General features: G+C 39.0%; 1 protein-coding gene across 1 annotated transcript in view; it reads right to left on the bottom strand.

The window, feature by feature from the left end:
- csmd2 (CUB and Sushi multiple domains 2) overlaps positions 1-16971 on the bottom strand; it is a 280903-nt gene that overhangs the window by 55040 nt on the left and 208892 nt on the right. Inside the window, exons 27-35 of the mRNA XM_026288864.1 lie at positions 16274-16465; positions 14797-14935; positions 14408-14595; positions 10929-11123; positions 10517-10633; positions 8950-9063; positions 5083-5178; positions 3336-3539; positions 1986-2110 (exon numbers count right to left, since the gene is read on the bottom strand). Coding sequence (XP_026144649.1) covers positions 1986-2110; positions 3336-3539; positions 5083-5178; positions 8950-9063; positions 10517-10633; positions 10929-11123; positions 14408-14595; positions 14797-14935; positions 16274-16465 — 1370 coding nt within the window. The remainder of the gene's footprint in view (positions 1-1985; positions 2111-3335; positions 3540-5082; positions 5179-8949; positions 9064-10516; positions 10634-10928; positions 11124-14407; positions 14596-14796; positions 14936-16273; positions 16466-16971) is intronic.

Genomic DNA, 16971 nt, shown 5'->3' with positions numbered 1-16971 from the left:
ACCACCATAGATTCGACCTTTATTACCAAAGAGTTAAGTATCACAAAAATCTAGTAAAGAAATAGTAAAGGCATATTTTCCACACTGTTGACTAAATAAACTTGAAGAATTGTTTAAAATCATTTAATGTATGTGCAGCAGTTTAGCAATGCATACTACTAAACATCAATATTTATCCATAAATATTTTTACATAAAATTTTAATGCATTCATTAAATATCACCAAGCCCTAGAGACAACTGAGAAGATGCACAGTAAGTTGTAGAGGAATCTCTCTTAAATCTCCCAATGTTCATCTCTTTCCTTTCATACCACTGCCTCTTCATATCAGTCCCTCTTACTTTTGGTGATGCTGTAATTATTTCTGCATGGTTCCAAATCTCCTACAGCGAGAAGTTTATGAATTGGGTTAAAGGCAATTAAGTAAGCAGTCCTGAGCTCCTCCCATGATTTAGAGCTATATTTGATTACATTTGTATCCAACAGTGTGCGGCAAGTGTGGAGTGACTGATGCAGATGCTACGTGAAATATATACTTAAAAAGAAAATAGACAAATAAATCACTCTTTTCCAACCTGCAAGCCTACTTTCACAATTGTATAACTGCATGTAAAATGTTGAGGAGAAATGGGAAGGAAATTAACTCATAAATCCAAACAAATATCTGTATTTAAATTCATGCTGATATTTGATATAACTGAAATTATATCAGAGCCAAATTGTGATTGTGTTCTAATGAGACTAAAACCAAACTAATGAAAGAAATGAATATGTCTGAATGCATTTAAGGAGAGCAGCAAATACATGTGGCTATGCTCAGGAGTTCCTCAGGGACCAGTTATGGGCCCATTGCATATTGACTTCAGTAGAGTCAGGTCTCATCAGGTCTTCCCTCGCAACAGAGTCTGTATTACAGCCCTATTTGTATTTACCACAGGCAAAGGCTACAGAAATTCGTTTTAGACTAGCCATAATAAAAGATGCAATAATGTAATATATATATTGAATCCAGCCCTTAGAGAAACGGACACCCACAGTAGGTGCCAAATAATCTTAAAAAGCTCTTTACAACCAGCTTGTGGAGGTGCCAAAAAGGTAACGCTAAATAGAGTTATGAAGTATGACTGGAGGAAATGATGGCTGTAGAGATACTGCTCGAAATCTGAAGATTATTACTGCCTTCTCCACGAGAATCTAAACTTTTATGGTCTGCACTGAAATGAAAAATTGATACGGTTAAAAAAGTAACAGAGTTGAAGCATTGCAGACTTGTTAAACGCTCTACCGTGACCGCATTTAAAAGTGTCAAAGAATATATAGTGACACATAGCCCAGTACACACTGCACAGGAAGTGATAACGGCATTACACAACTGAATTTACCCCTGACAAATTCAGGCAGTGCTAGAAAAATCACAGAAACAGTGATAAGTATGTTGACTCGTTATATATTTTGATACTGTCTCTCTCCACAATAGTTTCTTGCACCAGCACTGTGTAGGGAAGCCCATACATTACAGTCCAGAGAGAATGTGCTGGTTAAATAAGCAGCTTAATGAATGTAAACAAAACAAGCTGCCTTTGTGAATGGCAGATCAAAAATAATTGTAATACATCTGTAATCACTGATATTACTTTGGTTAAAAAGCTTCACTAATGGGATTTTGGGATTTGGTTATCACTGTCAATACTTGCAATTCTGAATGCAGTACAGGAATAAATGACAATAAGAAAAAAATAAAATAAATAAACAAAATATACATATATTTTGCTCACCAAGGATTTAATTGATCAAAATACCCCCCCCCCCCCCCCCGAAATACTGAGAACTATTATTACAATTTAAAGTTTTTACACACACACACATTTTTGTTTTTCTGTATTTTTGATCAAATAAATCCTTGGTGAGTAAAAGAGGGCTTTGCATTCATAATGGACTTAGAAAAGGGGGAAAATGGTATTTTATTGTTGCTGGAAGGACTATACCTGGATTCCCATTCCCTCTGGCACAGTGATCTTCCATACACAGCTCAGGCTGTTCAGGTAGGGCTCGGGATAGCCGGGGGACAGAATAGTGCCTATCCGCTGGGTAAGATTCCCTCCACATGGCACTGCAGCAGAGATAAAAAGAGAAAATGTTTAAAGAGGAGGTAGAGTAGGCAAATCGCACAAACCGCCTACAGTATGGAAGGGTATTTGTAATCTTCCAGGACACCACCTTCCTCCTTGTGCAGCTCCTATGGTCAAGCATCTGTTAACTGCAGTGAAGCGCACAGGTAAACAGCTGCACATGAGTGTGGATACCTGAGTGTCTACACACAGAGTACCTGCAGCAACATCTGCCACATGTGTGAATTCGTGGATGTGTGACATGCCGAAGGCCATGACTTCTGCTCCACAGCTGTGTGCCGTCGCTTGTTAGGCACAGGGAGATTTTGTTGCCGACAGCTTTCTCTCAAGAGGAACAGGAGTCTGTTTGCTCTGTGTCTCTACAGCAAAACCACCAGAGCTGTGATGTGTATCTAACAGTGCTCATCCAAGCAAATGCATTCAGGTCGGGGATGCAAGTAAACATGCAAGTTAAGTTAAGCAAGAGTAGTAAAATCTACCGGTTAAAAAACAAAATGTTTTCACTATTTCATACAATTTCCAAGAAGAGCTGCCGGAATTATATTCCTCCCATTACATTCAAAGTCAATATTTATTAAAAATATCTGTTGAGGAGCCATGGCTTTGGTAGATGGATGTTTCAATTTTTTTTTTAGTTATATATAAAAACACCCATCCATACATGTATCTAAGAATGTTTTTGCTTTATTTCAGTTATAAATAACTATGCTAAATAGAACAACAACAACAAAAAAATATATTATTAATCAAATAGTTATATACATAATAATAAATACACAATTTAATTATTGGATAAACTAATTTATATATTTTTTATAAATATTATAAACAATTTTACATGTATTAAATAAAAATAAATAAAATAGATAAAATACCTACATGTTTATGCAAAGGTTATTTTTCTTTATATTTTGGCCATTGGTTGTATACATCGTTTTATGTATTAACTTGTTGCTATACAATTTTTGTGCTTATATTTTCAATATATTAATTTATATTAATATTTATAATAAATAATAATAGCGTTAAACTGTGACAATAATTGAATAAAGTTTAAATTAATGTTTGTAAAAGCAATTGCATACTGTACAGTATGTATTTGCACCCAATAGAGCACACAACCTGGATATTGGTCCCCAGCTTATAAACATATGAGGCTTGTTGCAGTGATGATCATGAAAGAGTGTGAGATGATAGCACTCTTACCAATGCAGCTGGGCATGCTGCCGTTCCACTGGGCCAGAGCGTTGGGTACAGTCAGGCACTCAATGGCACTGGGCCCCTCCAGGACGTATCCTGCATTGCATTCAAAACTCACCACGGCCCCCACCGCAAAGTTGTTCCCAGTGCGCCTGCCGTGTCTGGGCTCTGGGACTGAGCTGCACTGTGTTGCACTGGTTCTCGGGACAGCTAAAGCAAATAAATGCACCATTGTCAGATGAATTTGTACAAAAAAGGACCTTAAGGCACTTGTGTTCCTGTGGCTCAGTGTTAGCAGTGCAAAATGTTTTGGGTTCAATTCCCAGGGAACACACATACACACTAATGTATAGCCTGAATGAACTGTAAGTCACTTTGGATAAAAGCGTCTACTAAATGCATAAATTTAAGTGTAAGATGTAAATGCACCTGTCATGTGAGAAATGCTTTGCAATGCACCAGATTGTTAGTGAAACTGGCACTTTAAAGTTTGAACCACACAAAAGTAAAAGTGAAAGTGACGTGACATTCAGCCTCTACGTTTAACCCATCCAAAGTGCACACACACACAGCAGTGAACACACACACACCGTAAACACACACCCAGAGCAGTGTGCAGCCATTTATTCTGCAGTGCACAGGGAGCAGTTGGGGGTTCGGTGCCTTGCTCAAGGGCACCTAAGTTGTGGTATTGCCGGCCCGAGATTCGAACCCACAACCCTAGGGTTAGGAGTCAAATTCTCTAACCACTAGGCCACGACTTCCCCATGACTTCCTCATCTGCAATCATGCACCAGATTGTTAGTGAAACTGGCACTTTAAAGTTTGAACCACACAGTAGGTACAGTCCAGCTGGTCAGGATCCCCCAGAACACCACTACTTTTAATACTTTTATAAGATGCTGTACTTTTCCATTAAGGACACGGCAGGAAACGAACAACAGTATGACTGTAGACCACAGGGGAGGCCAGATAATACAATAATGCTGTTTTAGCTCCTAAAAACCATGCTATCTATTATATAGAAAGATGCAGGGTGTTAAATTTGAACACAATTCAACAGGAGGCCCCTGTTGGCTGCCGAAGAGGTAAAGCACATTTACCGCATCGTTTATAATGTGTGTGTGTCTGAGAGAGAAAGAAATGGACCATACATATTGTATGAATAATTCAGCACCTAATTCAGATGCTTCTTTGCTTCTCTCATTTAAAAACTGATTACATTCACATGACCACAAGTTCTGACAGGACGGTCTCACACACAACATTTGTGCAATTAATAGCAGGCCTGGGCACAGTTCAGAAAGTAACAATTGGTTTTCTTTTAGGATGTTGCACCAGAATTTAATGGAATATAAAGAGGAGTAATTCAAGGTCCATCAGAAGATTTCATACATTTATGCTGTCCATTCAGTTTTAACATTTCGGATTCAGATTTAACATTTTGTTTTAACATTTACTAACACATTATTAAAATCAAAAGCTGTACCTGTTAATATTATTTAATGGAATTGAGGCTACATAAAATTAAACCACACTAAAAATGATACATGATCTAAATAATAATAATTCAATAACAGTTGCTTTTTTTATTTAATTCCAATTTAAATATTTTCTATGGAAGGCATTTTCTGCCAATTTTAAATAAAATGAGAAATTGCAAGGCACGCTTTACTCACAGAAATAGAAAGTTAATAGAAAAATTAAAACCACTTTTGTTATGCAGGAAGAGAACTCAAAACTCTCAACTTACCTTGGTAGACCAGGTGGAAACCTTTTGAGCTTGACTGGCCCTTGGAAGAGAAGCGGATAAGGATCTGGTTGGAGGTGGCTAGTGGCAAAGATTCACCTGCAAGTACAAACAAGGTGTCATGTCTTTTGGTGACATTCTAAAACCAATGACATTTAATATTATTGACCTCTCACAGATGCCATATTTGTTTGTGAGCAGCAGCGGAGGTGAAGATTAGCAATGAACAATGAGTTCATATGATCTGGAATACACTGCATGCGTAGATGTGATGTGGTCACTCTAAACTGTTGCTGTACAGATGATATCCAGAACTCTTTTAACAATTCTAATAAGTTGCAGCATTCAGGTTCAGAAAGACATGAGGATAAGCCAATAATGACAGTCTTCATTTGTGGTAAACTATACCATTATGAATAAGTAATTGCCATATCACTCACTCACTCACTCACTCACTCTCTCTCTCTCTCTCTCTCTCTCTCTCTCTCTCTCTCTCTCTCTCTCTCTCTCTCTCTCTCTCTCTCTCTCTCTCTCTCTCTATATATATATATATATATATATATATATTTAAGGACAAGTTCTTGTCTGTCCAATATTAGCATCGGTTTTAAATTCTTTTACTTTCACATCTCGCATGTTACGAAGCCCAGGTCTATTAATAATCCCAATCTCCAAACACATCTCTCTCAGCATCGCTCATTATTAGCGTATGTGCTTTCTGTTGTGCAATGTGGAGTCTGAGGCTTCGAATCGACCCACAGTTCCCTGGGGCACGGTCGAGCTCCACAGGGGTTAGCTGAGAGCAGGTTCGTGCAGTGTATTTGTGCAGTGGCCAGAGAAGATGAAACCGCACAACACTCTCGTTCATGTTGGGATCGACCAACGCTCCTGTTCATGCCTTTGGCATGCTGGGATGTTATTAGAACAAGTCTCCGCGGGCGGCCGGCAGAGTGACAGCTGCAGTAATAATCCAGTCCAGGTAGAGGTGTGGGGAAACCCTGACACACCTGCTGTTTGTTCCGATGACCACATTATTCTGCAGTGCTGCTCATAAACTGTTAAGCCCATGTTGCACCACACCACAATGTCAGCGGCGGGAAACCTGGATGGTGACCACGGCTTCACCTCCAGGAGGATGCATCATGCAATATTCAAGGATGTTGTGGGGTGGATTGACGTGGCCTGACACCATCATGTCAGGATTCCAGAAGACTGGTGTGATCGAGGATCACAGTGTCCAATCTGATGACACGACAGAGGTGGACATGCCAGTTTGTCTACCTCTGGAGTTGGCGGAGTTCTTTAACAGCGATATGGAGGGGGAAGACTTTGTGGGGTTTGCTGAGAAACAAAAAACATCTCACTATGCAGTAAGGCCCCAAATGCTTATTAATTAATACTGGTAGAATCATTTGTGTTTTATTTTTGACTTAGACCAACCATTTTATTGTTTGGTTCTGTGTCCCCACAGAAACTGAAGGATTAGCTGTGGAGTGATGGGAACCAAAAATGTATTCAAAAATTCAGTTAAGCTCAAGCCCTATGCTCCCAAATGTTTATAGAGTTAATACTGCTCAGTAATTTTTTTTTTCATTTTTTTTTCAGTAACATTATCATTTGAACGTTTGGGGTAAGTACGATTTTTATAAAAAATAATATATAAAATATTACTATATATAGCAAGAATAGGTTCAATTGATAAAAGGTAAGAGTAAAAACATTTATAATGTTGCACAATATTTTTACTTCCAACAAATGCTGTTGTTTTGATCTATTCAGCAAAGAATCCTGAAGAAGAAAAAAAAAGTGTGACTGAAGACTGCAGTAAAATGTAACTTTGCAATACATCACATTTGAAAATATATTAAACAGAAAACAGTTATTTTAAATGATCATCACATTTTACAATATTACTGTTTTTACAATCAAATAATATCTGAGCATAAGCATACACCTTACTGACCACAAATGTTTGAACAGTAGTATACACTGCTAAGTGAAATATTTGGCACTTCTTGTAATTCCACACTGCTTTCATATTTCATTGGCCTTTTTCTGTCTATAACAGAACATAATCCTTTTATGTCTCTTAAAATAAGTTTCCAACAGTTAATTCACAGAGGACGGCTTCACTTGAAACTTGCTGTTCGCTTGTGCAGATTATTCGTTCCCTATGCATGATTTTCTGCGAAAGTTGAGAAACATCCATCAAAACTGACAACTGCGCTTATAACAGTTGTGACAAACAGCAACACTTGTTTCTCTTCTCTGCGCGGCACAAAAAGATAATAGAAAATCTGCAGTTTTATGCAGCCCAGTATCAATCTTGACTATTCCCTAACTCTCTATTCACGCTCCAAAGTGTGCATTATTTCCAGCAGCCCCCAGCACACTTCACTGATTTCACACCGGCATCTGAAGTTAAAAAGCGCATCTCAGATAGTATATACACTCTGAGCGGTTCACCTTCCTTGAGCGCGGGGTTTCACGCCATATGCTAATCACCAGAGTTTGACTGGCTTGAAGGGTGAAGAAAAAATAGAAATGTACACAGCTCATCTGTGTTGTCATGGGAATGTCAGAAGCGGAGAGAGCGAGCGAGAAAAACCTGTTAATCTCCGAGCCGAAATCTCCTCAACTGACCGCATTAAACGGAACTCCATTATGACTGAATAAAAGCTTTCAGCCTCGCCGTCTTGTTTTTGATTATTTGATTCTGTTTTCTTTTCTGTTTTAAGAAAGAGAGCCCTATTTACTGGATCCCATTGAAATCTGTTTGTTAGACCGTATGAGTCATCAAGCTTGTTATGTGAAACTCTACAGTTTATTCTCTGGAGTACATCATTATCTCTCATATACGTCATTGCATGTTCTGATAATTAAGAACTCCAGAGACTCTAGAGTCAACTTTAACGGTTTAACGATTTTCTATTCAGACAGTTAAATATTTAGAGATGGTGAATGTCAATGAAAATCATTGTGGTCCAATGTTGCTTTGAACCCTAATTTTGCTTTTCACTGTCCAGAGAAAGAGAGGGGAGAATAAAAATAAAAATAAAATAATCATCTACTCTTTTGTTCCACAGAAAAGTCATACTAATTTTGAGGTTGATGAAAATGGGGACAGAATTTATATTTTTTGTTTTGATTTATCCCTTTAAGTCTATGACTAATCCTATTCCAATGTGTTTCTTAGGGGACATATGCAGTACAAACTTTTTTTTCATTTTACAATAGCTATACAGTGCACGCCACAATGTAGTGAATGAAATGCAGGGGTCTTAAGAAACATATTTTAAGGTAAACAATGCTTGTTGTGGGACAGTAAACAGCACGACAAAGAGCCCAAAGAAAATATGGAAAAAGATTAAGATAAACTAGTCAACCTCAACTAGTCCATTGCTAGCAGAGAACACTGTATGAAAAAAAAAAAGAAAAAAGAAAAATATATTTTTTGTTGTATTGATTCACAACTGAAATTACATTGGAATGGGGGCAATGGTTATTAGATTTTTTTTTTTTTTTTAAGTTGAACTTTTAACTGCATTTTTAAACCTAATGTCAACACTGCCTCAGCAAAAAGTGGTACTACCCATTCTATGCAGGACTTCATACAAACAGAAATGATTATTCTTATAATTCCATTTGGTGGTGCAGAAAACTGTCGGTTTAGCTTTAAATGCTAGTATCTGTGAACCGCACAGGCTTGTGTCTCTTTTATTTTTAGATGCAACTCATCTTGCTAATGGAGTTGCCTAATTGACTTCTATTTACCTTTGAGTCTAAACGCAGTCTCTTTAGCATTCCTCTCCTAATGCCAGTATAGACTGATAGAGTCAAGTTAAGACCATTCGAGAAAGGTTTACTGACCTGTGTGGGCCCCAGAGAGAGAGCTCAGGACACGGGCATGCTGGGTAGGCCCATCATACACCTCCACAACATCATTTAGTGCAGTCTGGAAGAATGCAAATTGGCTGAACACCACTGCAGAGAGATAAAGAGAAAAAGTGAAGAGACATAATTACATAAACCCCATGAAAAATGCAGCTGAAATCATGACTGTGCAAACGTTAATTCAATAGTAAAAGACAGAACCTAATCACACCTGTGAACCACCTGTTGTCCTTTCTATACACACCTGGTGCTTAGTAGAGTCAATTTCCAAACGAGAGCCATAAAAAAAAGAAACCCTGTGTTGAGAAGCTCCCTATCCCGCAGCTGTTCGGAACCATTATGCCATGCCTACGGAAATTTGTGCCTTAATTAGCTCTGCTTCCACAACGTTTGGCTTGACCCAGAGAAATACAGACAGGCTCACATCTGCTAATTCACACTTCGGAGGAACCCCAAATTGGCCAAATGACCTCCATGCTTTATGGTTTAGATAAAAGGGTCAAGTGGAAGCTTCTGGGGTTATATTAGGGGATATTCATAGCTAGAGTTGACTTAGCTAGAGGTTCTATAGCCCTGAAAGAAGGGCGATATGGGTCAAAGTCCCTTTCAAGGATAGTCAGTTCACTCTGCGGCCAATTCGCAGTGCCTCCAGGCAGCTATTTTGGGCATTCCGGTCCGACTCCTAACTACTCAAATGGGGAAATATTAAAATCACCAAAACTGCTTGTTGCACTCACATATAAATAGTCCTGAAAACCAGCAATAAATTAAGACATAAATGTAGTTTATTATGCTCAAATATAGTTTCAAAAGTGACATTTTCAGGTTGGTCAAGGCCAACATGCATGTGCAAAATATGAGACAACCATTTTGATAATGCATATAGGCAGCTACATATGTTCACTGTAACAATGCATTGAAACTAATCATGACACGACATCATCAAAGCCAACCAGAACCCATTTTGATTGGAATCTAGACCAGTGAGATTGATCTGGGACTGTGGGGTCTATCCAGTATAATGCAATGAAATCAGAATCCAAGAAACAGACCAAATAATGACCAAAAGTTGGGTTTTTTGGCTGATAAGGACACACATTTAACATGGAATAGCTGTGATTTAACCCTTGGATGTCTGATTCAGATATGGTGTGTTGGATCTGCTGAGCTCATTGGTTAGCATGATGTTATTAGCCCTTCTACATGATAAAACCACAAAGCATCTTTTTCTATTAACAACCATTTTAATGTAGCTGTGCATTCTGAGAATTTTGCAAGTGACATAAATGCTTTTTTTAAATTATATTAATCAATTTACCAATGCCTGAGCAAAACTTATATTACTTTCTGTCATTAAAAGCTTTTTAAAAATGTTTGCTAGTGAAAGGTTTGAAACTATTTCCATCTCTTGTCATGTCAAATGTAACAAAACAAAACAAAAAGAAAAACAAAACAAAACACTGAAACAAATGGGAATTAGCTTTCACATACTGTTCACTGTAGTCCGTCTGTAGTATGTGCGCACAATACCATGTTTACTTACCGTAGTCTTTCGGCACAATGACCGAGTAGAGGCAAGTCCTCCCGCTGCTGTAGTTTCCAGGATAACCAGGGGAGAGCACCACCCCCTCCAACCCCGAATATTGACCACCGCACGGGGCTGAGCAAGAGAGACAGCCACAGAAAGAAGGCATTAGAGACTAATTTTCTGTTCTCCCCATCTCCTCTCTGCCGTTCCCTCATTCTGCTGGTCTTAAATTACTTTTCTTGTCTGATTCCTGGACTGCCCTACTAGACGTCCCCAGTGTTTGCCGAAGTGAAATTGCAGCGTGTTCAAAGTATTCCTCAAGGTTACATTGCAAAGATGAGCCTTTGCTTATTTCCAAGGGAACGGCAGCAGATGTGACAAACACCAGGTCTTTGACAAAGACATATGCTGAACTGTTACGTTTTACCTATGCAAACAGGTTTGGGTTTGTTCCAGCCGGGCTTGCCGTCTCCCCCCATGATGCAAGTGAGAGTGGCGTCTCCCTCCAGCGTATAGCCGTTGTCACAGTAATAGGTGACAGTTGCCCCCAGCTTCAGCTCAGTCCCAACACGAGTACCATTACGCACCAGGCCTGGCTCAAAGCATGACTCTCTAGGATTCTCTGTTGAGGAAAAGAAACACAAAGAATGGTGAGAGTGTTAAAGAATGAAAGGCAGCAATATATAATGATTCATGGCTATTCGGCTAAGACTGACAATCCAGGGGACACAGGGACCTTTTAAATATACACATACTCGCCAAGCACCTAATGGAAGTAAAAAATGTCTTTGTCGAGTAAATAATGTAGAGTTACTTGCCGACTGCTCTGTGGTTTCATTAAGAGCTACAGTGCAACACGTTTCAAATCTAAGACTTGCGAATCTTATATTCAATAAAACATCTGTAAAACCTTTTAAAATACATATTCGTCTTTGCATGCAGGATTCTGCAAACACAAATCACATGAAGTTTTCATATTAGAAGAATAAGAAGAAAATTGGAGTTTGTAAGATTTTAATTATTTTACGTAATTTACAATACTAAACATACAGTAAAAATGATAGTAGGACATTTTACTGTCTTCTTAATTTTATCTAATTTATTCCTGTAATGGCAAGCTGAATTTTCAGGAACCGTCACATCAGTGTATCACATACTGCATGCTGGTTTGGTGCACATTTCTCTGTCACATTTCATGTCGATAAAGTCAGTAGTTGTGCTGCTTAATATTTTTGTGAAGCAATGCATTTTTCAGGATTCTTAGTTTAATAATTGTTAAACACGAAACATTTATTGTGTTCTTGCTGAATGAAAACAACAATAACAACAACAACAACAAAAAGCTAATGTAGTACCGTAGCAGTAATGAACATTAAAAAAAATGGTCTGCTATATTTTCCCAATTTATTTACCACATATAATTATGAACACTGTTTGTGCAGGTTGTGAAGAACCAACAGCAGATACTATGAAAGGTCAGTTCTGGAGAGGATATGTTGAAATGGTGTTTAAAAGAATCACAACTGAGACTCCCAGAAGCTAAAAACTGAAGAATAAAGACAGAGGAAGCTCTTTGTGTGAATAAATGCACTTCGAAGATACTTCAAATGAGCGCACACAGATGCTTTCGCCAATTCACAATCACAAATATGCTACAGCAACCTACATGCCCCGTGGAGCGTGAACGCTCGACCCATGACATATTAAAAGTGACACCGGGCTAGATCAGGTCTGCTGACTACACAAAACAGTCCGTCACCCAGCAGGACATGTGTATGGCGCACACCACATCCTTTGGCCAAAATTAGAAATCAATCATTCTTACTACACATCTGCATCGCACAGCAAAAAAATGAGTTGCGTGCAGTTCCTGTTGAGATATTACTTCCAAACATAGTTATACTGCAACGTTTGTGCTGATGCCCTTGCCCTTCATGGCCCAATAGCACATCGAAAATGGCGACAATCTGTTAGCTGTGGCCGGTGTTCCAGACGGCTCATAACTCAGTTCATCTTCCTACACCTGGCTCCTCACACTCTAACAAGAGGAGTGCAGGGAGGGCAGTAATTAAGAGTGGACCACAGCCAGCCTTAAGGTCTAGCTCAGGTGTCCATTGATGAGGTTGTGTATGAGTGTGTGTGTGTGTGTGCATTTGGACATGACAAATGTTTGAGCTGGCAGGGAACACTTCAGACAAGCAATGGAGTGTGTATGTGTGTGTGGTGTTTATTTAACTGTCGGTCAAGCGTGCAGAGCCTTGGCCCACATATTGCACCTCGGAGGCCAATCAGACGCGGTTGGGAGTCTGTGAGAAGCTGATTGGTCTGTAAAGAGGTTGACAGCACCTGAAGCTCGTTCCAACAGCCGCGGCACGCGCAGATCAACCAACGTGACCCAGTGCCAGACCAGCTAAGCTAACACTTCTGTCAGGGTTAAGCTGAAACAAACACACTTTTCCTGTATTTACGATTTGCTCCCACATTATTAGTTTATACTAATTCATTGTGAGGAGACTGGGGTCTGGAACTGGAGCTTTTGAAGTGCCACACACTGTGTCCATCTGCTACACCAGATTGAGAGAATACTGTTCCTCATTCACCAAGCCCAACAGAGGGTGATGTAAAGAGCACGGTCTCTCTCGCTTTCTCTCTCTGACCGCTGCATGCCAGCAATGGCCATCAGTAGGTAGAGTTCTATTGTGGTTCGCTTTAAGTTCATTGACAGAAACTGTAAAAAAAAAAAAAAAAAAAGTGTAAAAACACCAATGCGGTTACTATTGTTGCTGTTTTGAAACATTTGTCTAACTGGATGCCATGAGACCAGTGTAAAGGGTCGTCACACCAAGGACGATAACTATAAGAACAACAATAATAGAAAATATCGTCTGTTTATTCTAAGTGTGTGTGTGTCCACTGCTTTAAATTCCCGAGCTCATTATAGCAGAGTGTATTCTGATTGGGTGTCAATGTTTGTATCTTTCATCAGCTGGAATAAATATTGCAATAATACTGTTTCTCAGTACCTTTATCATTATAGTTGTGGTGTGGACTCTGCTATTCTTTAATACTGAGAATGATTCATCTCCAATCACTACACCTGGCCTCACTCCTCGTTCCCACGCCTCTTGGCCCCGCCCCACTCACCACAGTCTGGAATTTTTTGGATTTGCCATCCTTTTATATCAAAATGCTTGCTACGGATGCAAAAATGCAGAAAATCGAGGCTGATACCATTTTTTATGACGGATAAAAGTTTCGGAGGCAGTGTGTAAACGTGATTGACACAACATGAGCTTGTATTTACTTTTTAAAGTTCATAATTTTGGACGAGAATTTCAGACTCAGAGTGGACAGACCTTTAATTTCACTATATTTGCCGGCATCTTTGTTTTATTTGCTAGCTCAAGCCAATTTTTAACCTGTCTCTGACTCTTGGTGAGTACTGATTTTGCATCCTGGTGTCTGTCATTTTATGAATAAACAAATAAGTGTCATCAGACAAAGTGAGGTCAGCAAGGCGCGTACAGAGACAGCAAACTCGCATTTGTTCTCATTTATGCTGAGCCTTTAGTGTGACAGCAAAACATTGATCAAATGCCAGCTTTCGTGAGTGCATTCTGGCTTTTCGTTTTCATAATTCTTCTCTAGACGACTGCGAGAAGTGCCACGGGTCGATAATTATATGCTACACGAGAGCGGTACGAGCAAGAGGGGGGTGATCAAGGTAACAGTCAAAGTGCTGTTGCAGTACGGCACACTACAGAAACAAACGAACAAAAGGCAAAGAATAAAGACAAATGGAAAATTAAGGCTATTCTGATACTGATATTTGACCAAATTCTCATGCAATAAAGGCAATAAAAGATGGCTACAAATTGGGAAAGGATGTAATGTATTACAACATACCAGTGTATTGCAGGACAAATCCATTGCTGCTGAGTGAGGCGTCACTGCGGAAGGCCAGGAAGAGCGTGTTGGAGCTGCTCTCAATGTGCTCAGGGACGTCTGTGCCGTAAAAGCTGCCCAGCAGAGGGCTGAGAGAATCAGGCCCATCGTAGATGTGCAGGAAGTCGTAGCTCGGTTCTAGACTAAAGCTAGTAGGAGGAAGTAAACATGCATGATATGACTATAAACAACCAGCACTGTTATTGTTAATTAAAAGTAAGTGTATTGGATATTATTTTCATTGACTGAAATCTAAAATGATGAATACTTGATGGAAAACCATCAAGTAAAACACATTATACTGCAATATGGTAAGGTAACTTGATGAAAATGGGAGACTTCGGTCTTACTGATTAAAAGTGAGTGATATGATGTGGTCCGGCATCACAGTTACTGTCCAGTCACATTCTCTGCCATGAGGATAGGGCTCGGGGTATTCAGGGGACAGGATCAGTCCACTGGGACCAGTCAGATTCCCTCCACATGGAGCTGCAATAAAAAGAAGGGGAAAAAGAAAAAATAATGGAAAATGAAGTACTGAATGTACTAGTTGCAGTTTCAAAATGTGGGCTATTAATGTTAAAACTACAGAACAGTGATTCTCAACCAGGGGGCCTCAGCAAAATTTGGCGTTATAAGGCCTTGAGATTACTTAAAATTATATAAAATAAGACAAAACATGTGCTAAAATGACCTAAACCTGAAACAACAAAAAACAAAACAAGAACAAGCTTATAGATCAATATAATATTAAAAAGTCATAAAATATAAATTGCATTAGGCAGAACTTGAGTAAAAAAGTAAATCATAACTGCCTTTCTAGAACACAACTGTAATTTTGCTTTATTTAGAAAACTCCTCCTGCTTTAACTATTAGCAGCTCTGTAATGATCTAGTCCCAAAGATTATTAAGTTAATGAAGTCATGTGCTCAACTCAGCAGTAGCAGGTTTTTACCTGGAATAGGCAAACGTCTCCAGGGTTTTGCCTGTGGTTCAGGTAAACATGAACACAAACTCATATTGAGTATAATTGAACAAGGCAACCTAATTATACTATAGTTACACTAGCTATTAACATAAAGTGGCTTTAAATCACAAAAGAAAACCAAATACTGTTGTCCACAAAAATCCTTTGCTGGGAAGTAGTGTGATGAAATCTTTATAATGTAGCTGCTGCAAGAGAATAGATGGCAAATAGCTGAAATATTAATAGTAATAGTAATGACAGCTTTGCTGTGCATGTGCGCCTGATTCGTAATCTCAAAATAAATTATCCCCTCTCATGTAGTCAATAATGTGGTCAATGCACTTATGTTCTTATACTTCCGTAGTATGATTTTAAAATGTATTTTGAATGGGTTACATTTAAATTGGGTGTAAACAACATGAACTAGGCCTTGAACAAAAGAAACTGAAAAGAATTTCAATATGTCTTGAACTGCAACCTTGAGTGTATTTGAATGTAGTTACATAAACGGCTTTTCAGTGTGAAGCTTTTCATACAAACACTGAGTGATTGTGAGAGAGTGAAAATGCTGATACCTAGCTCATTTTATAAAGCATGCTACATGAGTTTTCTGCGGTTTGATGTCAAAACACAGTGTATTAGCCCAAACAGTATTAGTGAAATCAAAACTTTGTCTATATTTATTACAACAAAAAGTTTGCTTATGTGATAGTGATTAATTATTTTTCTTTGTTTATGAGAAACTAATGGGATAGAGCATCCCCCTTATTAAAAGTACAGCGAAAAGATGGAGGGATGTGTGTGGAAGTGTTGGTTGAGGAAGGAAGCATTTACATTTGTTAATTTGGCACGCTCTTACCAGAACAGGTGGGCGGATCAGGCTGCCAGAAGAAACGGTTGTTGATCTCAGTACAGGTGATTTTGGTCGCCCCCTGTAGGAGGTACCCGGCATCGCACTGGAACAGCACATAATCCCCTGGCTCTCTGCTGTCTCCTATGCGGGTGCCATTTGTTGGAATGCCAGGATCATTACAGGAAGTGGCAGTTGAAACTGCAGAAAGAAAAACATCCAGTCAGCAACTGTAACATCATCAGTGGAACCCATTGTCTTAACATTGGTTCTCAACTTTTTCAACTGGAAGGCCTCAACAGCTCCATTGATAAAGACAAATTCTAAAGGCCACAATTGCAGACACTGAATCAGTAGAGCCCAAATGACAGCTCTAGCCCACTTCTACACGTTCATTTATTTATCTAGACACCTGCATCTCTGTGGTACTCTCTCAAAGATGCTTTAAGCCGGATGGGCTGTTTTAAAAGTAAAATATGAGGCTTTGGAACAGAAATAAAATGGCATTGATGCGTAATGGCATATTATTTAGTTTTACTTTTCATGTCAAATCTGTAATGTCTTTTTTGAGTCTCCAAGGTATCACGCAAGAAATCAGGACACTGTGGTTGGATGGAGGTGGGTGGGGATGGTTACCCTGGTTACAGGCTGACAGCAGACAGAAGCACATAAACCTTGGCTTAAAGGGTTTCACTTATTGTCAGTGG

Source organism: Carassius auratus, chromosome 19 (genome assembly GCF_003368295.1).
Source record: "Carassius auratus strain Wakin chromosome 19, ASM336829v1, whole genome shotgun sequence".
NCBI classification, from domain to species: domain Eukaryota; kingdom Metazoa; phylum Chordata; class Actinopteri; order Cypriniformes; family Cyprinidae; genus Carassius; species Carassius auratus.
Note: the sequence above shows the minus strand (reverse complement) of the source record. Positions and strands in the feature narration are given on the sequence as shown.